This window comes from Procambarus clarkii, chromosome 67, assembly GCF_040958095.1.
Source record: "Procambarus clarkii isolate CNS0578487 chromosome 67, FALCON_Pclarkii_2.0, whole genome shotgun sequence".
Lineage (NCBI taxonomy): Eukaryota > Metazoa > Arthropoda > Malacostraca > Decapoda > Cambaridae > Procambarus > Procambarus clarkii.
The window spans coordinates 21,487,175-21,511,099 of NC_091216.1; the positions used below are offsets into that span (position 1 = coordinate 21,487,175).

At 48.2% G+C, this 23,925-nt stretch overlaps 1 protein-coding gene across 1 annotated transcript; it reads left to right on the forward strand.

The window, feature by feature from the left end:
• The first annotated feature begins 682 nt into the window (after positions 1-682).
• Positions 683-17,204, forward strand: LOC123767531 (eukaryotic translation initiation factor 3 subunit A-like). The gene is made up of 2 exons (XM_069310276.1): positions 683-824; positions 16,021-17,204. The coding sequence occupies exons 1-2, from the start codon at positions 683-685 to the stop codon at positions 17,202-17,204; spliced, it is 1,326 nt and encodes a 441-aa protein (XP_069166377.1).
• Positions 17,205-23,925: the final 6,721 nt, after the last annotated feature.

Consider the following 23,925-nt stretch of genomic DNA (forward strand, 5'->3'; position numbering starts at 1 on the left):
CTTAGAAATGTGCCGTCTTGCCGTCACCTTAGCAATGTGCCGTCTTGCCGTCACCTTAGCAATGTGCCGTCTTGCCGTCACCTTAGCAATGTGCCGTCTTGCCATCACCTTAGCAATGTGCCGTCTTGCCGTCACCTTAGCAATGTGCCGTCTTGCCGTCACCTTAGCAATGTGCCGTCTTGCCGTCACCTTAGCAATGTGCCGTCTTGTCATCACCTTAGCAATGTCCCGTCTTGTCATCACCTTAGCAATGTCCCGTCTTGTCATCACCTTAGCAATGTCCCGTCTTGTCATCACCTTAGCAATGTCCCGTCTTGTCATCACCTTAGCAATGTCCCGTCTTGCCGTCACCTTAGCAATGTGCCGTCTTGTCATCACCTTAGCAATGTCCCGTCTTGTCATCACCTTAGAAATGTCCCGTCTTGTCATCACCTTAGCAATGTCCCGTCTTGTCATCACCTTAGCAATGTCCCGTCTTGTCATCACCTTAGCAATGTCCCGTCTTGTCATCACCTTAGCAATGTCCCGTCTTGTCATCACCTTAGAAATGTCCCGTCTTGTCATCACCTTAGAAATGTCCCGTCTTGTCATCACCTTAGCAATGTCCCGTCTTGTCATCACCTTAGCAATGTCCCGTCTTGTCATCACCTTAGCAATGTCCCGTCTTGTCATCACCTTAGAAATGTCCCGTCTTGTCATCACCTTAGAAATGTCCCGTCTTGTCATCACCTTAGAAATGTCCCGTCTTGTCATCACCTTAGAAATGTCCCGTCTTGTCATCACCTTAGAAATGTCCCGTCTTACCACCACCTTAGAAATGTCAGGTGATGCGATAAAGGAAGCGTTAATAGAGCTCCATTGTGTCCCATTTTAGACGCAGGAAATAAATAAGGACACTTAAACAAATTGCATCAAGTTAAACAAATATGTCTTACAATTTAGTTATGTGGATAAGTTCTCATGTGTGACACTCACAGGGGGGGGGTAGAATATTATCATGAAGGTCAGTTTGATTGGTAGACCCGAGGGGTCGACAAGACCTGCCATGATGGGTTGACAAGACCTTCCATCCGTTGCAGTCTCCGTGGTGTAGTGGTAAGACACTCGCCTGGCGTTCCGCGAGCGCTATGTCATGGGTTCGTATCCTGGCCGGGGAGGATTTACTGGGCGCAATTCCTTAACTGTAGCCTCTGTTTAACGCAACAGTAAAATGTGTACTTGGATGAAAAAACGATTCTTCGCGGCAGGGAATCGTATTCCAGGGACCATAGGATTAAGGACTTGCCCGAAACGCTACGCGTACTAGTGGCTGTACAAGAATGTAACAACTCTTGTATATATCTCAAAAAAAAAAAAAAAAAAAAAAATGATGGGTTGACAAGACCTGCAAGACCTGCCCCCCCCCACCACCCAACAATACACTGACCACGGAGCCCCCCCCCCCCTTCTGCCAGTACCAACCACCACCACTGCTTGTGTACTACACCTAATTATAAAGTATGACAGACAAACACACATTTCCATATCACACACACTAGAAGGAACCCAGCGGTGTCCAGGTCCCCTCCCCCTCTCTCTCTCTCTCTCTCTCTCTCTCTCTCTCTCTCTCTCTCTCTCTCTCTCTCTCTCTCTCTCCCCCCCCCCCCCCACGGTAAACCCGGGTAACACCTGTAGGTAGGGTGAGATTTGGCGTCTTTCTGGCGGAGAGGGTCAGAAGCCTCCAGACACCTCCTGGCTCACGTCGCCTGAGTCACCTCCACCCTCTCCCTCCACCCTCTCTTGCTCGCCCTCCACCCTCTCCCTCCACCCTCTCTTGCTCGCCCTCCACCCTCTCTTGCTCTCCCTCCACCCTCTCTTGCTCTCCCTCCACCCTCTCCACCTCCCCCTCCACCCTAACTACCTCTTCACCCCCCCCCCTCCACACCTTACACAAGACGCCTGGTTTCGTGTCAGCGACTTGTGTTGTGCCTATGACACTCCCTCCCCCCCCCCGTGTGCTCCCCCCCATCACCCCCCCCGTGTGATCCCCCCCATCACCCCCCCCACTAACATATTCGCCTCACCTGGATATACATTTTACGATTTTATGAATATTTATGGAGGGCGGGAGTCCAGCATCACAGGAGTGACCCTCCTGTTACTTGTATTATGGGGGGGAGGGGGGTGGAGCATGGGAGGGGGTACTTACTCCCCCGTACATGGGAGGGGGGAAGTAATCAGTGTCTACGGGGAAGGGGGTACTTGGTGCTCATGCCCCGCCTACTGCCCAACCTGTACCTCTTGCCTCACAGTTTAACTATTCTGACATTAAAATTCTTTATCGATATCCGACCTTAAGAGTTGTGGATGGAGGTGGCTTCCACAACTTATTCTTGCAGATCATTCCACTTGAACCACCCGTACAGGGTGCGAGTATTTCCTTACTGCCCCTCGACCCATTAGTGTGTCCACCATCCACCTGGGTGCTCTTGTCCAACTGTCTCTCAGTCTGAAGATGCTGTCCTTGCTCGCCTTGTCTATTTCGTTTAGTATCTTGTATGTTGCGATCACATCCTCTCTCTCTATTATTTCTTCTCCCCCTCCTAGGTTGTGAGTTCTGGTTCCCTCAACCTGTCCTCATAGCTCAAGCCTCTCAGCTCTGACACAAATCTTGTTGCAAGGGAGGCGGTCGGCCGAGCGGACAGCACGCGGGACTTGTGATCCTGTGGTTCTGGGTTCGATCCCAGGCGCCGGCGAGAAACAATGGGCAGAGTTTCTTTCATCCTATGCCCCTGTTACCTAGCAGTAAAATAGGTACCTGGGTGTTAGTCAGCTGTCACGGGCTGCTTCCTGGGGGTGGAGGCCTGGTCGAGGACCGGGCCGCGGGACACTAAAAGTCCCGAAATCATATCAAGATAAGATAACCTTTTGTATTTTTTCAGTTTCCATTTTATACTTTACAGGGCGCGAATTAATTCCAGGCCGGTGCTGCATATTGCAATATTGGTCTAACAAAGACTGTAGAGTGCCCAACAAGAGCCCTGATTTAGATTTCTAAACGACACTCTAATGTTAGCTAGCGTCCCGTGTGCTGCTGATGTTACCCTGGTTGTGTGTGCCTCTGGAGACAGTGCTGGAACTATAGCTACTCCAAAATCCTTTTTTTTCGATTCTTGTAGTTGGACAAACCTAATCTAGAAAAAGTTCCTAGCCTTACAACAAGATTAGTGCCAGAGCCAAGATGGTTAATATGATGTCAAGGAGAATCAATTCCCCAGCTGGAAAATGATCCCTACACTAAAGATACCGAGCGGGAAATAGAAGTGGACACAGACAATAACTATAAATTGAGAAAATGTTGGCCAAGAAAATATTAGTTGAAGCTGGAAATGAGTAATGAAATACTGAGACACTGTACGGGTGGTATACAAGTGGGGTTCACTGTAAGGAAGTACTGCACCTGCCTTCATGCCAGTGTTAAGGGATGAGACAGTGACGCCCCAATAGTCACTATTAGACAAGCACTACTTAATGGTCTCCCTACAATCCATGTATTTGTTAATAGGTATTCGTGGACGCGACATAACTGTCCAGCCTCCTCCAGAAACAATAGCCAGCCTTCCTCCCCACGATGCCCTACATAAAGCTCCCCTCACCTACCACACTCAGTAATTAACTGTCCTACTCCAACCTCAAGTTCAAGTATGTTTATTGAGATAAGCAATAAATACATCTCAAAGGGATAGAGTAGCTTAGGCTATTTCTACCCCCCAGAGGTAGAAATCCAACCTCTACTCTAACCTCTGTACTAGTTAACAGTCTCCCTTCACACGACGCACTAGTTAACTTGCTCGCCTCTACCTTACACAATTAATAGTAAAAGTTTCCCCTCCTTCATTTTACACTATTACATAATTACAGAAATCACAATAGCGTGATGCATCAAATGAAGAAATCCACAAGAGCCGTGACGAGGGTTCGAACCTGCGTCCGAGATCATCCCAGACGCTGTCTTAATCGACTGGGCTACGACATGGTTAAAGAATTGCAACCAGAAGTTATACTGCCCTTTGAAGGGCAGTAGATTAAGGCAGCGTCTGGGATGCTCTCGGACGCAGGTTCGAACCCTCGTCACGGCCCTTGTGGATTTATTACATAATGTTTATCTCAGCCGTTGACTCTTAACAATGGCTGGGATCGTGACCCCACCGCTGCCACCAGTGTTTACATAACATGTGAGTTTTGGAAACCTGCAGCCAGATTCACGAAGCCGTTACGCAAGCACTTACGAACCTGTACATCTTTTCTCAATCTCTGACGGCTTTGTTTACAATTATTAAACTGTTAATGAACTCCGAAGCACCAGGAGGCTGTTTATAACAATAACAACAGATGAATGGGAAGTTTTCATGCTTGTAAACTGTTTAATAAATGTAACCAAAGCTGTCAAAGATTGAGGAAAGATGTACACCTTCGTAAGTACTTGCGTAACTGTTTCGTAAATCTGGCCCCAGAACTTGAATGATACAAGGATTCAGTCTTCTTCAATTGGTTAAGCCGTCTCTCCGCTGACCCCGACCCCTCAGCCCTGCCTTAAGTCTAACTCAAAACTTTCCAGTAAGTGTTTACACTTTAGCTACAGCTGATATAAGAGGGTATATCCGAGGGCGACCATGTTATGTGCCCTCTGAGTTTAACCTCTGAGTATGGACTGAGAGATATCTGACTGTGACCTCGAGGACTGATTTTAGTGTAGCCACGGAGTGTGACCTCGAGGACTGATTTTATTGTAGCCACGGAGTGTGACCTCGAGGACTGAGTTTAGTGTAGCCACGGAGTGTGACCTCGAGGACTGAGTTTAGTGTAGCCACGGAGTGTGACCTCGAGGACTGAGTTTAGTGTAGCCACGGAGTGTGACGTCGACTTCCTACTCTTAAAAATTAACTTCTACGCTTAAAAAATAAAATTAAATCGAAAAACAAGTTAAGCGAGCTCTTGGTAAGCTAGATTTTCCAGTCAGACCGATAAATATCTTTAGTAATTTAGCCTTGACCGCGGCCATAACCAGATCTCAATGGCCTCGTTTGCTTCACATAAATTGTGACCCCAGTACCTCCCAGGACAGTGACCCCCAGCATCACCCAGGACAGTGACCCCAGCACCACCCAGGACAGTGACCCCCAGCACCACACAGGACAGTGACCCCAGTACCTCCCAGGACAGTGACCCCCAGCACCACCCAGGACAGTGACCCCCAGCACCACCCAGGACAGTGACCCCAGTACCATCCAGGACAGTGACCCCCAGCATCACCCAGGACAGTGACCCCAGCACCACCCAGGACAGTGACCCCCAGCACCACCCAGGACAGTGACCCCAGTACCACCCAGGACAGTGACCCCAGCACCACCCAGGACAGTGACCCCCATCACCACCCAGGACAGTGACCCCCATCACCACCCAGGACAGTGACCCCCATCACCACCCAGGACAGTGACCCCCATCACCACCCAGGACAGTGACCCCCATCACCACCCACGACAGTGACCCCAGCACCACCCAGGACAGTGACCCCAGTACCACCCAGGACAGTGACCCCAGCACCACCCAGGACAGTGACCCCCATCACCACCCAGGACAGTGACCCCCAGCACCACCCAGGACAGTGACCCCCATCACCACCCAGGACAGTGACCCCAGCACCTCCCAGGACAGTGACCCCAGCACCACCCAGGACAGTGACCCCAGCACCACCAAGGACAGTGACCCCCAGCACCACCCAGGACAGTGACCCCAGCACCTCCCAGGACAGTGACCCCAGTACCTCCCAGGACAGTGACCCCAGCACCACCCAGGACAGTGACCCCAGTACCTCCCAGGACAGTGACCCCCAGCACCACCCAGGACAGTGACCCCAGCACCACCCAGGACAGTGACCCCAGCACCACCCAGGACAGTGACCCCAGCACCACCCAGGACAGTGACCCCAGCACCACCCAGGACAGTGACCCCAGCACCACCCAGGACAGTGACCCCAGCACCACCCAGGACAGTGACCCCAGCACCACCCAGGACAGTGACCCCAGCACCACCCAGGACAGTGACCCCATCACCACCCAGGACAGTGACCCCAGCACCACCCAGGACAGTGACCCCAGCACCACCCAGGACAGTGACCCCAGCACCATCCAGGACAGTGACCCCAGCACCACCCAGGACAGTGACCCCCATCACCACCCAGGACAGTGACCCCAGCACCACCCAGGACAGTGACCCCAGCACCATCCAGGACAGTGACCCCAGCACCACCCAGGACAGTGACCCCAGCACCACCTAGGACAGTGACCCCCAGCACCACCCAGGACAGTGACCCCAGCACCACCCAGGACAGTGACCCCAGCACCACCTAGGACAGTGACCCCAGCACCACCCAGGACAGTGACCCCAGCACCACCCAGGACAGTGACCCCAGCACCACCTAGGACAGTGACCCCAGCACCACCCAGGACAGTGACCCCAGCACCACCCAGGACAGTGACCCCAGCACCATCCAGGACAGTGACCCCAGCACCACCCAGGACAGTGACCCCAGCACCACCCAGGACAGTGACCCCAGCTCCACCCAGGACAGTGACCCCAGCACCACCTAGGACAGTGACCACCAGCACCACCCAGGACAGTGACCCCAGCACCACCGAGGACAGTGACCCCAGCACCACCCAGGACAGTGACCCCAGCACCACCCAGGACAGTGACCCCAGCACCACCTAGGACAGTGACCCCCAGCACCACCCAGGACAGTGACCCCAGCACCACCCAGGACAGTGACCCCAGTACCACCCAGGACAGTGACCCCAGTACCACCCAGGACAGTGACCCCAGCACCACCTAGGACAGTGACCCCCAGCACCACCCAGGACAGTGACCCCAGCACCACCCAGGACAGTGACCCCAGCACCACCAAGGACAGTGACCCCAGCACCATCCAGGACAGTGACCCCAGCATCACCCAGGACAGTGACCCCATCACCACCCAGGACAGTGACCCCAGCACCACCCAGGACAGTGACCCCAGCACCACCCAGGACAGTGACCCCCAGCACCACCCAGGACAGTGACCCCAGCACCACCCAGGACAGTGACCCCAGTACCTCCCAGGACAGTGACCCCAGCATCACCCAGGACAGTGACCCCATCACCACCCAGGACAGTGACCCCAGCACCACCCAGGACAGTGACCCCAGCACCACCCAGGACAGTGACCCCAGCACCACCCAGGACAGTGACCCCCATCACCACCCAGGACAGTGACCCCAGCACCACCCAGGACAGTGACCCCAGCACCACCCAGGACAGTGACCCCCATCACCACCCAGGACAGTGACCCCAGCACCACCCAGGACAGTGACCCCAGCACCACCCAGGACAGTGACCCCAGTACCACCCAGGACAGTGACCCCAGCACCACCCAGGACAGTGCTGGGAGAACACACACACACACACACACACACACACACACACACACACACACACACACACACACACACACACACACAGGAAAGTTACGAGGAAAGGCTGCGGGAAATGCACCTTACGACACTGGAAGACAGAAGAGTAAGGGGAGACATGATCACAACCTACAAAATCCTCAGAGGAATCGACCGGGTAAACAAGGATAAACTATTCAACACTGGTGGGACGCGAACACGGGGACACAGGTGGAAACTGAGTACCCACAAGAGCCACAGAGACGTCAGAAGGAACTTTTTCAGTGTCAGAGTAGTTAACGGATGGAATGCATTAGGCAGTGTTGTGGTGGAGGCTGACTCCATATACAGTTTTAAATGTAGATATGATAGAGCCCAGTAGGCTCAGGAATCTGTACACCAGTTGATTGACAGTTGAGAGGCGGGACCAAAGAGCCAAAGCTCAACCCCCGCAAGCACAAATGGGTGAGTACAAATAGGTGAGTACACACACACACACACACACACACACACACACACACACACATATATATATATATATATATATATATATATATATATATATATATATATATATATATATATATATATATATATATATATATGTCGTACCTAGTAGCCAGAACTCACTTCTCAGCCTACTATGCAAGGCCTGATTTGCCTAATAAGCCTAGTTTTCATGAATTAATGTTTTTTCGACAACCTAACCTACCTAACCTAACCTAACCTAACGTTTTCGGCTACCTAACCTAACCTATAAAGATAGGTTAGGTTAGGTTAGGTAGGGTTGGTTAGGTTCGGTCATATATCTACGTTAATTTTAACTCCAATAAAAAAAAATTGACCTCATACATAATGAAATGGGTAGCTTTATCATTTCATAAGAAAAAAATTAGAGAAAATATATTAATTCAGTAAAACTTGGCTTATTAGGCAAATCGGGCCTCGCATAGTAGGCTGAGAAGTGAGTTCTGGCTACTAGGTACGACATATATATATATATATATATATATATATATATATATATATATATATATATATATATATATATATATACTAATATATATATAATATATATATATATATATATATATATATTAGTATATTTTGGTAGCAGTCTTTCCTGTAGACATATTTTATTAAATATGACCGAAAAAGTAAGATTAATAATTCTAACACGAATTTTCTCAATCTTTCGTACATTATGCTTCACTGTTGGAGGTAAATCAAAAATCACTTCTCCAAAATTCATTTTTATTTCTAGTCTGACGCGACACGGGCGCGTTTCGTAAAACTTATTACATTTTCAAAGACTTCACAAATACACAACTGATTAGAACTTGCGTTTCCCTGATTTTATATCTACATTTGAGTGAGGTGGGAAGGGTGATGTGGCATTACATTTGAGTGAGGTGGGAAGGATGATGTGGCATTAGAGGATATTAATAGGGTATTAAAAGTATCAACACAAGACAGAACACGAAACAATGGATATTGAATAGAAGTGTTTGTAGAAAGCCTATTGGTCCATATTTCTTGATGCTTCTATATTGGAGCGGAGTCTTGAGGTGGGTAGAATATAGTTGTGCAATAATTGGCTGTTGATTGCTGGTGTTGACTTCTTGATGTGTAGTGCCTCGCAAACGTCAAGCCGCCTGCTATCGCTGTATCTATCGATGATTTCTGTGTTGTTTACTAGGATTTCTCTGGCGATGGTTTGGTTATGGGAAGAGATTATATGTTCCTTAATGGAGCCCTGTTGTTTATGCATCGTTAAACGCCTAGAAAGAGATGTTGTTGTCTTGCCTATATACTGGGTTTTTTGGAGCTTACAGTCCCCAAGTGGGCATTTGAAGGCATAGACGACGTTAGTCTCTTTTAAAGCGTTCTGTTTCGTGTCTGGAGAGTTTCTCATGAGTAGGCTGGCCGTTTTTCTGGTTTTATAGTAAATCGTCAGTTGTATCCTCTGATTTTTGTCTGTAGGGATAACGTTTCTATTAACAATATCTTTCAGGACCCTTTCCTCTGTTTTATGAGCTGTGGAAAAGAAGTTCCTGTAAAATAGTCTAATAGGGGGTATAGGTGTTGTGTTAGTTGTCTCTTCGGAGGTTGCATGGCTTTTCACTTTCCTTCTTATGATGTCTTCGATGAAACCATTGGAGAAGCCGTTATTGACTAGAACCTGCCTTACCCTACAGAGTTCTTCGTCGACTTGCTTCCATTCTGAGCTGTGGCTGAGAGCACGGTCGACGTATGCGTTAACAACGCATACGTTGTTAACCACAGCTCATAAAACAGCTCATAAAACAGCTCATAACCTTCTTTTCCACAGCTCATAAAACAGAGGAAAGGGTCCTGAAAGATATTGTTAATAGAAACGTTATCCCTACAGACAAAAATCAGAGGATACAACTGACGATTTACTATAAAACCAGAAAAACGGCCAGCCTACTCATGAGAAACTCTCCAGACACGAAACAGAACGCTTTAAAAGAGACTAACGTCGTCTATGCCTTCAAATGCCCACTTGGGGACTGTAAGCTCCAAAAAACCCAGTATATAGGCAAGACAACAACATCTCTTTCTAGGCGTTTAACGATGCATAAACAACAGGGCTCCATTAAGGAACATATAATCTCTTCCCATAACCAAACCATCGCCAGAGAAATCCTAGTAAACAACACAGAAATCATCGATAGATACAGCGATAGCAGGCGGCTTGACGTTTGCGAGGCACTACACATCAAGAAGTCAACACCAGCAATCAACAGCCAATTATTGCACAACTATATTCTACCCACCTCAAGACTCCGCTCCAATATAGAAGCATCAAGAAATATGGACCAATAGGCTTTCTACAAACACTTCTATTCAATATCCATTGTTTCGTGTTCTGTCTTGTGTTGATACTTTTAATACCCTATTAATATCCTCTAATGCCACATCATCCTTCCCACCTCACTCAAATGTAATGCCACATCACCCTTCCCACCTCACTCAAATGTAGATATAAAATCAGGGAAACGCAAGTTCTAATCAGTTGTGTATTTGTGAAGTCTTTGAAAATGTAATAAGTTTTACGAAACGCGCCCGTGTCGCGTCAGACTAGAAATAAAAATGAATTTTGGAGAAGTGATTTTTGATTTACCTCCAACAGTGAAGCATAATGTACGAAAGATTGAGAAAATTCGTGTTAGAATTATTAATCTTACTTTTTCGGTCATATTTAATAAAATATATATATATATATATATATATATAGTGTGTATGGAGTGTGGTAAAGAGGACATACAAATGTTGGTACTATTGATTATTTGTGAGCAAGAAGGAGACTTGGAGGAGCACAAAAGGCAGTGTTATATTGGCATCCTCGGGCGTGTGTGATGCTCTCAAGATGTGCACAATGGTGTGGTGCGCCTGATCATCTCCTGCTCTCATAGTCTGCTAGTGTGGTGGTGGCTCGTCTCTCATGTTACTGTGGGGGGCGTGGGGGGGGGGGGGGGGTGCTCACCACCTGGCTAAATGGTCCCCTACTCTACCCTTAGTGGGTTTGTTCGGGTTTCTAATGGTCAGGTTGTGAGATAGTGAGGGGGGGGGGGAGGAAGAGTGGGTAGTGAGGGGGATGCAAGAGAAGGTGGGTGGGGTTGGGGAAGGATTGTTGAGGTCGTTACTATGGCACCACACCCCGGATGTCAACACAAGTCATCACACCTCACTACACTCTCTCACCTAAACTACCTACATAGGCTTATGGAACTAAATCTCACAACACTAGAGGATAGAAGGAACAGAGGAGACATGATCACAACTTACAAGATACTGTGAGGGGGTGGGGAAAGAGGGGACAAAGATGGTGGTGGACAAAGATGGTCTCTTCAGATTGAGAGAAAGCAGGACAAGAGGACACAGGTGGAAGCTGGAAGCACAAATGAGCCGAAGGGACGTAAGAAAGTATTCGTCCCGTGTACTGGTAGTTAACAAGTGGCATGCTCTAAAAGAGGAAGTTGTGGAAGCCTCCTCCACATCCACAACTTTAAGGCAAAAGTTGTGGATAGAGGTGGATGACTTTCAAATTCGACAATATATTTGAAAGTGGGAGTAGAAAGTAGTTACGGTGAAACACAAGAGGTTCGAGCCCTGGCGGGGCAGAGAGAGCAAGACCTCACTCCCCCGGAAGAGCGTGATAGGTAAGTACATATGGGAGGGAGCTACACAACAATATAGAGACAGTTTACACAGTAAATTATAACCAAACAGCACGTGTTCAAACACACTGAGTGATACACCAACACAATTATACTCCGCCACTTCTGACCACTCAACAGGCGTCACAGCTGTAATAGTCTGGCCTAACTGGGAGCCTACGGTCCTACGCCACCAACCCTCTAACACATACACAGTTACAACCCCGCTCCTGTGCCTCTACGGGCTCACCATAGCCCGTCCTACTTGTTGCCCCGCTGCTGTGCCTCTACGGGCTCACCATAGCCCGTCCTACTTGTTGCCCCGCTCCTGTGCCAGGTAAGTCCTCTACGGGCTCACCATAGCCCGTGCTACTTGCCCAGCTCCTGTGCTAGGTAAGTCCTCTACGGGCTCACCATAGCCCGTGCTACTTGTTGCCCCGCTCCTGTGCCTCTACGGGCTCACCATAGCCCGTCCTACTTGTTGCCCCGCTGCTGTGCCTCTACGGGCTCACCATAGCCCGTCCTACTTGTTGCCCCGCTCCTGTGCCAGGTAAGTCCTCTACGGGCTCACCATAGCCCGTGCTACTTGCCCAGCTCCTGTGCTAGGTAAGTCCTCTACGGGCTCACCATAGCCCGTGCTACTTGTTGCCCCGCTCCTGTGCCTCTACGGGCTCACCATAGCCCGTCCTACTTGTTGCCCCGCTGCTGTGCCTCTACGGGCTCACCATAGCCCGTCCTACTTGTTGCCCCGCTCCTGTGCCAGGTAAGTCCTCTACGGGCTCACCATAGCCCGTGCTACTTGCCCCGCTCCTGTGCCAGGTAAGTCCTCTACGGGATCACCATAGCCCGTGCTACTTGCCCCGCTCCTGTGCCAGGTAAGTCCTCTACGGGATCACCATAGCCCGTGCTACTTGCCCCGCTCCTGTGCCAGGTAAGTCCTCTACGGGCTCACCATAGCCCGTGCTACTTGCCCCGCTCCTGTGCCAGGTAAGTCCTCTACGGGATCACCATAGCCCGTGCTACTTGCAACTTTTAGTTCCCAGTAGCTGAATCTACAACAACAACAACAACAGCAACAACAACAACCCTCTTACACCTCTCCAGGGTGATGCGCAAGAGTGCAAAGAAGCGTCAATATTATGGTGTTTTTAAATTAAATAAAACACCGTAATTTTCACGCAGTGTTTCGATGGAGTCAAGAGTGTTATGCAGTAAGAGAACAGGAGTAAATAAACAGATAAACTCCAAAAGGGAGAACAGCTATAGAAAACTTGGAAACATAAAATATAGAAAATGGGAAACAGAAAAGATAGAAAATGGGAAACAAAAAAGATAGAAAATGAGAAAAAGACTATTGTGAAACATGACACAAATACAATGGCAACCGCCTGTACACTAATTAATCTTTTTACACCGACAAATTAGCCATTAAAACACATATAAACGTCCAAAGATTAATTCATATTCAATACTGAGCAATTAAAAATGTGACATCTAATTTAGCAGATATCATTATAAAAAGTTTCAATGATAGGAGTGTTTTATAAACATTTCTACTTCATCTAAAGCCTTTGTATCAATCATTTTATTGGCCTGTCACACCTCCGGTACAGAAGGGCATAACGGTTCAGCCGGGGGGGGGGAGGGAGGGAGGGAGGGAGGGAGGGAGGGAGGGAGAGAGAGAGAGAGAGAGAGAGAGAGAGAGAGAGAGAGAGAGAGAGAGAGAGAGAGAGAGAGAGAGAGAGAGAGAGAGAGAGAGAGAGAGAGAGAGAGAGACAGACAGACAGAGAGACAGACAGACAGAGAGACAGACAGACAGACAGAGAGAGAGAGAAGGGCTATAAATGTAATGTATACTAACATCATTATGCTCACAGTTTCATTAAGACCATCCAAACATACCCAAGTCTTTATTATATTTGTTTCAAGATTATATACTCTAGTTATGTGCCTCTTCCTTTGTTCTCCTTCTCAAGTTGCCAATGGAACAAAAATAATAACAAATAATAATAATAATAATAATAATAATAACAAACAAATAATAATAATAATAATAATAATAATAATAATAATAATAATAAAGAAGAAACTTACTACAATGCCGTAGTGCTTGAATGAAGATGAAAGACCATTTTAAGCATATTAAAAACCAAATTTTCGGGTACAACCTACATCCTTTATATAGGCACTGTAAACAACTGTTTACAGTGCCTTGATTTACAGCGTTATACCTTGATATAACATGGCCCAACATGTTATACACCCAAAGATGTAACCCCCCAAGCCTCAGTGTCTTTACTCTGAGAGCTTAATAAAGTCCTGGATAATGTCCAGGAGTAAAGTTTACCTGCTGGCTGGCCAGAAAGCTATTGGAGAGGCTTTAATAATCCTGCAGACATTGATAGGCCTTAAACCCAACACCAAACATCATAAGTAATAAATGATTCCTAATACATATCAATTTGTTACAATTTAAAACGATTTATGTTTATTAAAATCATGAAACACATAGCGAACGAAGCAGTCCATACCGCGAACAACCTAAGTCTACCCAAAATTGTTGATTTCTAAGCGTGCAGTTTCGTACCTTGCAACCCAAATGTTGAAACACCCAATACGTTATTCACATGTTTCGGCTCCTTACACACTAAATCAAAACGGAAACACACGAGGAAAGTTACCAATTCCATCCGGAATTCACTCACAAAACATAACAATATTAAAATGGTGTAATTCCCATGCAAGACGAGGAGAAAACGAGCGTGCGAGAAGGGTGGAGGAATGAGGGGTAACTTGAATAACCACGTCACCCAGTATTAAACTGTCGCAACCCTCCCAAGCTGTCACACTTTCCCCTCGTATGTGAAGTTATTACGCCATGCTCTTCTTCCCTCATGCTAAAAGGAAAAGTAATTCTACTCAATGATGGGTACGAATTATATTTTCTTGGAATGCAGATAATTCCTTCTGAAAGAATTCTTGCCTGTTATATTAAAGCAGACTACTTCACAGGAGTTAAGCCCACAGTAGGCTATTTAACAGTAGACTGACCCACTGAAGATTGGTCTACAGTACGTAATCCTATAACTCATTAGCCCACAGTAGTTCAAGTCCAAAGTATATTAGCCCACAGTATGTAAGCCTAAAGTAGATTAACACACAGTAGATTAGCACAAAGTAGGTAAGCCCATAGTAGGCAAGCCCAAAATAAATTAGCCCATAATAAATTAGTCCACAGTAGGCAAGCCCATAGTAAATTAACCCACAGTAGGCAAGCCCATAGTAAATTAACCCACAGTAGGCAAGTCCTATAGTAAATTAACCCACAGTAGGCAAGTCCAATAGTAAATTAACCCACAGTAGGCAATCCAATAGTAAATTAACCCACAGTAGGCAAGTCCAATAGTAAATTAACCCACAGTAGGCAAGTCCTATAGTAAATTAACCCACAGTAGGCAAGTCCTATAGTAAATTAACCCACAGTAGGCAAGTCCTATAGTAAATTAGCCCACAGTAGGCAAGTCCTATAGTAAATTAGCCCACAGTAGGCAAGTCCTATAGTAAATTAACCCACAGTAGGCAAGTCCTATAATAAATTAACCCACAGTAGGCAAGTTCAATAGTAAATTAACCCACAGTAGGCAAGTCCTATAGTAAATTAACCCACAGTAGGCAAGTCCAATAGTAAATTAACCCACAGTAGGCAAGTCCTATACTAAATTAACCCACAGTAGGCAAGCCCCATAGTAAATTAACCCACAGTAGGCAAGCCCCATAGTAAATTAACCCACAGTAGATTAGCCTACAGCAATTAAGCCCACAGTAGATTAGCCTACAGCAGTTAAGCCCACAGTAGATTAGCCTACAGCAGTTAAGCCCACAGTAGATTAGCCTACAGCAGTTAAGCCCACAGTAGATTAGCCTACAGCAGTTAAGCCCACAGCAGATAAGCCCACAGTAAGTGAGCCCATGCTAGAGGACATTTGATGCTCTATCTGAGGGCGGTAGATGGTAAGGGGCAGATGAGTGAGACAGAAACTAACGATCAAGGAAGTGAATGAGACAGGAAGAGAGACCTAAGACCGCCAACACCGCCCTTGCTAATTGTCGAGAGAGCAAAGAAAAGAATCCTTTTATTCAGTCTTCGACACTCCTTAAGATGACGAATGTTAGCCAGACGCCAACCAACCATTGCCAATTATCACGGTGAAGTGACGACCGGGCGACGACGGCGACCAGGGAGGCGTTAAAAAGCGGTTCGCAGACTTACGGTAATTCATGCTCCGCGAACCACTGCCTCACAACGCCCTCTGTACGCACATCACAACTGTCTGCCGCGCTTCTTCGCCAAGACTCATGAAATACTAAAGTTGTTGGTGGCGACCCACGAAGTAACAGGGATGATTGTGGCGACCCACGAACTGTCAGGGATGATTGTGGCGACCCACGAACTGTCAGGGATGATTGTGGCGACCCACGAACTGTCAGGGATGATTGTGACGACCCACGAACTGTCAGGGATGATTGTGGCGACCCACGAACTGTCAGGGATGATTGTGGCGACCCACGAACTGTCAGGGATGATTGTGGCGACCCACGAACTGTCAGGGATGATTGTGGCGACCCACGAACTGTCAGGGATGATTGTGGCGACCCACGAACTGTCAGGGATGATTGTGACGACCCACGAACTGTCAGGGATGATTGTGGCGACCCACGAACTGTCAGGGATGATTGTGGCGACCCACGAACTGTCAGGGATGATTGTGGCGACCCACGAACTGTCAGGGATGATTGTGACGACCCACGAACTGTCAGGGATGATTGTGGCGACCCACGAACTGTCACTGATGATTGTGACGACCCACGAACTGTCAGGGATGATTGTGGCGACCTACGAACTATCACTGATGATTGTGACGACCCACGAACTGTTAGGGATGATTGTGGCGACCCACGAACTATCACTAATGATTGTGACGACCCACGAACCATCACTGATGATTGTGGCGACCCACGAACCATCAGTGATGATTGTGACGACCCACGAACTATAACTGATGATTGTGACGACCCACGAACTATCACTGATGATTGTGACGACCCACGAACAGTCAGGGATGATTGTGGTGACCCACGAACTATCACTGATGATTGTGACGACCCACGAACTGTTAGGGATGATTGTGGCGACCCACGAACTATCACTAATGATTGTGACGACCCACGAACTATCACTGATGATTGTGACGACCCACGAACAGTCAGGGATGATTGTGGTGACCCACGAACTATCACTGATGATTGTGACGACCCACGAACTGTTAGGGATGATTGTGGCGACCCACGAACTATCACTGATGATTGTGGCGACCCACGAACTATCACTAATGATTGTGACGACCCACGTACCATCACTAATGATTGTGGCGACCCACGAACCATCAGTGATGATTGTGACGACCCACGACCCACGGAGGGTTTTATCTCCTCAGCACTGATGTCTAAGCCAGGGCCCAAGAGCTCTACCCCAACCCCCGATAATTACCACTAGGCAAGTACATCTAGGTGACCACATACACAGTATTCAGGGACTAACGTTTTTATTTTAGCGGCCGCGACGGTTGATTAGTTGGAGGACGGTCAGAAAAGTTGCTTTGTAGCAGAGCAGAGTATCTCCTTCTTCTCCCACAGCGTCACATCTCCTCCCACAGTGTCACATCTCCCACAGCGTCAGCTCTCATCTCCCACAGCGTCAGATCTACTCTCCCACAGCGTCACACCTCCTCTCTCACAGCGTCAGATCTCCTCTCCCATAGTATCAGCCCCCCCTTCCTCCCAGGATCAGTATCTCCCTCCCTCTCCCATAGTAACAGCCCCCCCTTCCTCCCAGGATCAGTATCTCCCTCCCTCTCCCATAGTAACAGCCCCCCCCCTTCCTCCCAGGATCAGCTGTGACGGGTGAGGAAGCCAGGTAGGGAAGCTGTGACGGGTGAGGAAGCCAGGTATAGTGAAGGTGTGGCGGGTGAGGAAGCCAGGTATAGTGAAGGTGTGACGGGTGAGGAAGCCAGGTATAGTGAAGGTGTGACGGGTGAGGAAGCCAGGTATAGTGAAGGTGTGACGGGTGAGGAAGCCAGGTATAGTGAAGGTGTGACGGATGAGTAACCCAGGTATAGTGAAGGTGTGACGGATGAGTAAGCCAGGTATAGTGAAGGTGTGACGGGTGAGGAAGCCAGGTATAGTGAAGGTGTGACGGGTGAGGAAGCCAGGTATAGTGAAGGTGTGACGGATGAGTAACCCAGGTATAGTGAAGGTGTGACGGGTGAGGAAGCCAGGTATAGTGAAGGTGTGACGGGTGAGGAAGCCAGGTATAGTGAAGGTGTGACGGATGAGTAACCCAGGTATAGTGAAGGTGTGACGGGTGAGGAAGCCAGGTATAGTGAAGCTGTGACGGATGAGTAAGCCAGATGTAATTAAAGCCAAGAATGACACATGGTGGGAGGAGTTAGAGGAAGGCATAAGGAGTCGGGCCCAGAGGATACCTGATCATAGCTCCTGGGACCCAGACATACCATGTGGAAGGCTCGAACAGGGGTTACGAGAGGTGAAGCTCAAGAGGAGGTTTCACGCCTCATAATGGTGCCGGGGAGGCTTCCTAACACCCGGGTGCTAAGACAACCCAGCCTCCTAAAGCGTTAATACCGACAGGTCGAAGGTGAGCCGGTCGGCCGAGCGGTCAGCATGCTGGACTTATGATCCTGTGGTCCCGGGTTCGATCCCAGGCGCCGGCGAGAAACAATGGGCAGAGTTACTTTCACCCTATGCCCCTGTTACCTAGCAGTAAAATAGGTACCTGGGTGTTAGTCAGCTGTCACGGGCTGCTTCCTGCCTGGGGGTGGAGGCCTGGTCGAGGACCGGGACGCGGGGACACTAAAGCCCCGAAATTATCTCAAGATAACCGCAAGATCTGAAGATAACACAAATGAACAGTTACAGCCAACAGTGTTATGTTCTGTACGTTAAAAGTATATAGAAGGCATGGAAAACATAAGAAAACTCAAACAGACATTCCTAGGCGTGTATATATGCACTATATTAGGCCCAAGAGTGTCTGTATAGGCCTAACATTGGTTATTTATGCCTTGGACAGGTTAACTTAAGTTCTTTAGTTGCGTTTCAATTTTGTTCAGTATGCCATCTGGGTGAATTCAATAATTCAAAACGGATTTTTGGGGGGTTCCAACAGTTCATATTTCTACGTTTGACCAAATAGTTGTTATAAGTACTGAGATTACTGAAGAATGGGCTGGTTAAGGAAGCTGTGTATGGCCCAGATAGTGTGACCAGGGGGGTGGGGAGGAAGGGGTTAGTGAAGCGTGTCTGAGTTGTGTATGAACCTGACCATGTTGGTCAGACGGTGTGGCCATGCCAACACCCACACATGGTGTCAGCAAGGCGGACAGCCCGCCTGCTTTCATACCTCTCACTGTATTTCCCACTTCTAAACTTCCCTTCACCTATGCCTCTCCCTTCATCTTTACTCAAAAACAGAAAAAAAAACGGTGTGGCCCTAGTGATAAGGTAGTGTGGGTATCAACTTACATCTTCATTAACCCTGCCCCTGTTACCTAGCAGTAAATAGGTACCTGGGTGTTAGTCAGCTGTCACGGGCTGCTTCCTGGGGGTGGAGGCCTGGTCGAGGACCGGGCCGCGGGGACACTAAAAGCCCCGAAATCATCTCAAGATAACCTCAAGATAACCCTCATTATAACTGGCCGTTGTCCAGGTTGAGAAGCGTGCCCATCCTGGTGTAAACATTGTGGTGCCTTATAATGGCGTGATAGTGGAGGTGGCTTCCGGTGCCTGCCTCACCCACCACTACAACACCTACAACTGTGTCATAGTTCACTATACAGCCACCACACTTGCCTCCCGAGAAGGCCTCTCAACCACTCGCCGCACCATATTTTCTCACAAGTTATTGTGCAAACTTTGTCCTCAAGTTTGTAGTGACTCGTCTTATCTTAGTGCTGGTAAATTAAGATCCCAACTATAACGAAATCGCATTTAATGCACATTCCTTCTATTTTAATATACATTGATATTTTATTCCATTATACATTTGTTATCAGTAACGAATAGATAAGTAGGAAATGTAGATGTTTATCTCTCAGAATGTTTGGTAATATGTTTATTGTTTGTGATGTGTGTCCATGTATGTATTAACACGATGTACTGAACGGGGTGAGAATAGCTTGAGCTACCTCATCCCTTTGTGTGTATTTTACCTCAATAAACTTATTTCAATTTCAATTCAATAGATCAGTAGGCGGGCTGTAAATGATGCGTATGGTATTATTAATTAATATAACCACTCAGTGTGTACTGACCTATTGAGGTGGTGATGGTAAGATAGTGGATGAGCGTGGCGACGACGACAACCCTCATGGCGACGTGGTTATCCCTCGGGTCCACTCAAGGTCCACTTTGTTAGTCCCTGACCTGGTCTTACCACACCCTCACACAACGCTGATCTTGGCTTGCTCTTCTCCTAGTGTTTGGTGGCGTCCTTGGTACTGTCCTGCTGGTGACCATGTACTCTCTCCCGTCACACTGTGGCCGTGTGTGCCTGCTGAACCACTGGCCTGCACCTGGCAAGTCCTGTACACTGTACTTCTCTCTGAGGTGAGTGGTCGCCGTGCTGACCAAACTACCTGTAGCGTCCTTGGTGTTTGACTCTTGCGTCCACCTTGCGTCCAGGTGGTTGTGGTGTGTGAGTGACAGCCTTCACAGCCTCTCCCTCACACCATGATGTACGCACTTTACACTCATCTGGTCACGCGTGTGAGCGAGGCACTCTCTCACCCCTCACACACTCGCACACACTCACGCACACACATGCCACCCTCCTACTTTTCCAAAAGACCAGCCCGGACAGTCTTAGTGTTCTTCCTTGCTCTAGGTTACAACACCCGCCTGTAGAGCACCGGCCGGTACTCAGTCCTGGTGGCCGGTACTCAGTCCTGGTGGCCGGTACTCAGTCCTGGTGGCCGGTACTCAGTCCGGGTGGCCGGTACTCAGTCCTGGTGGCCGGTACTCAGTCCGGGTGGCCGGTACTCAGTCCTGGTGGCCGGTACTCAGTCCTGGTGGCCGGTACTCAGTCCGGGTGGCCGGTACTCAGTCCGGGTGGCCGGTACTCAGTCCGGGTGGCCGGTACTCAGTCCTGGTGGCCGGTACTCAGTCCGGGTGGCCGGTACTCAGTCCGGGTGGCCGGTACTCAGTCCGGGTGGCCGGTACTCAGTCCGGGTGGCCGGTACTCAGTCCGGGTGGCCGGTACGCGATGATCTCCGGGAGACTGCAGGGTACTTCACAATGGGAAGGGGTTGACGCTGGCTGGAAGGGGCTGGATGCTTGCTAGGATAGGGGATGGGCGCGTACTGGGATGGTGTGGACGAAACTTCCTGGGATGGGTGGATGCTGGTAGTGTAGCTACCAGAGTGTCGGCGAGGTCTGGGTTCCCACACGCCCGCTCCACCTGCCGAGGGAACAAGACACACATGAGCACGGGAAAGTAACTTTAGGAAGAGTTCTCAGATATCAGACACGCAGCCTGAAGGAGAAAACTGAGGGGGTTTATGAGCATAAAATTAGCACCGTAATATGAGACAGTGAAGACTGTTGTGGAACTTGTTTTTTGTGCGGCTTCTGAGCAAGATGTGAAGTGTGTTTGTAAGAGCTGTGAGCAACAGATATCCTGAACAGCACGAGACCTGGGGCCAGATTCACGAGAGCACTTACGCAAACACTTACGAACCTGTATATCTTTTCTCAATCTTTGGCGGCTTTGTTTACAATTATTAAACAGTTAATGAGCTGCGAAGCACCAGGAGGCTGTTTATAACAATAACAACAGTTGAATGGGAAGTTTTCATGCTTGTAAACTGTTTAATAAATGTAACCAAAGCCGTCAAAGATTGAGGAAACATGTACACGTTCGTAAGTGCTTGCGTAAGTGCTTTCGTGAATCATGGCCCCTTGTGCAGGGACAGCTTAGGCAAGGAGACATACCTCAAGCAGGGAAGGATCTGGGTGGGAAAGAGAGCATAGGTAGCTTAAGATCTTACGTAGAGGTCGTAGATCGTACGTAGATCTTACGTACTCTTAAACCATAAGAGTAGTGGCTCAGGGAGATGCTCTCAGCCACGCCTGCACAAGCCACAAGGATGGAAGCCAGTTCACCCCGTCGCCAGGTACCAAAATAACCAAGATACTCAGGTATCCAGTCCAAAATGGACACCTGGGCCCTTCAAAACTAAATTTCTTCCCTCCTGGGGCCATGAAATACAAATAAGTCGACTTTACGCGTGCCGGTATGGTGTCGCCGCCTCCGTATAGCTACACTACGACCATGTATGGTGTACTCTCTTGTCAAATTATGGGTGCTCACTGTCAGTATGGTGAGCCCCGTCCAAGTGCGGTATCCCAAGCTAAAGAAAGCCCCGGGGATGGTGTGCCCCACCCCGGGGATAGTGTATACCACCCCGGGATAGTGTCCACCACCCCGGGATAGTGTCCACCACCCCGGGATAGTGTCCACCACCCCGGGATAGTGTCCACCACCCCGGGATAGTTGATATAGTGCATTATGCCACACGGACTCTGGTATACATAAATGATGAGAGTTCATCTGTATGTGCCGGTCCTTCACTCTTATATATATTCATTATCGCGCTAACTTTTTGACGGCTGGGATGAGTGGGTGGCTGCCTCTGGCTTCTGTGAGAGGTGGGGGAGGGAGGGAGGGGAGAGGAAAAGGGGTGAGAGGGAAGGGAGGGGAGCTGAGGGAGTGGGAAAGAAGGGGGGGGAGGGAAGAGACAGGGGGAGAGATAGGTTAAGTAATAATTGTAATTAAGAAGCAATAAGATGCTTATCTTAACATACTAAGAAGGTTAGGTGAGGTCGGTGTTTTCTATGAAGCTTTTCAAGGTAAACTAAAATATTCACAATCAATTAGTATGTCACATATGCACTTATTAAATTAGCCAATGTTGACTGTAAGCAAATGCGAGAACGGGTTGGGAGAGAAAACTGGTGACAAGAAAAGCGATCGTAAGATAGTTAGTAAAGTGTTGTGTGAAGAGCGTGGTACTTGATACGACAAGATCTTCCATATCTCCCTCACCCTCCCCTACTCCGCTACACCTAGGCTAAGACAATTTAAGACAGCCAACAAGAAAGTATAACAGTAGAACAAGGAAGTATAACTGACAATAATATAACTGAAGAACAAAGGGGACCACAGTGAACCACTTCCAGCACAAGAACTCCTTAACTTCCCTCAGACCGTTACCTTAATTATATTGTTCTGTGTACACAACGGTAAACAATGACATGTTCTCGTCATTGTTCACCATCAACACCAGACAACTTGTTCACCATCAACACCAGACAACTTGTTCACCATCAACACCAGACAACTTGTTCACCATCAACACCAGACAACTTGTTCACCATCATCACCAGACAACTTGTTCACCATCAACATCAGACAACTTGTTCACCATCAACACCAGACAAGATGTTCACCATCAACACCAGACAACTTGTTCACCATCAACACCAGACAACTTGTTCACCATCAACACCAGACAAGATGTTCACCATCAACACCAGACAACTTGTTCACCATCAACACCAGACAACTTGTTCACCATCAACACCAGACAAGATGTTCACCATCAACACCAGACAAGATGTTCACCATCAACACCAGACAACTTGTTCGCCATCAACACCAGACAAGATGTTCACCATCAACACCAGACAACTTGTTCACCATCAACACCAGACAAGATGTTCACCATCAACACCAGACAACTTGTTCACCATCAACACCAGACAACTTGTTCACCATCAACACCAGACAACTTGTTCACCATCAACACCAGACAACTTGTTCACCATCAACACCAGACAACTTGTTCACCATCAACACCAGACAACTTGTTCACCATCAACACCAGACAACTTGTTCACCATCAACACCAGACAACTTGTTCACCATCAACACCAGACAACTTGTTCACCATCAACACCAGACAACTTGTTCACCATCAACACCAGACAACTTGTTCACCATCAACACCAGACAACTTGTTCACCATCAACACCAGACAAGATGTTCACCATCAACACCAGACAACTTGTTCACCATCAACACCAGACAAGATGTTCACCATCAACACCAGACAACTTGTTCACCATCAACACCAGAC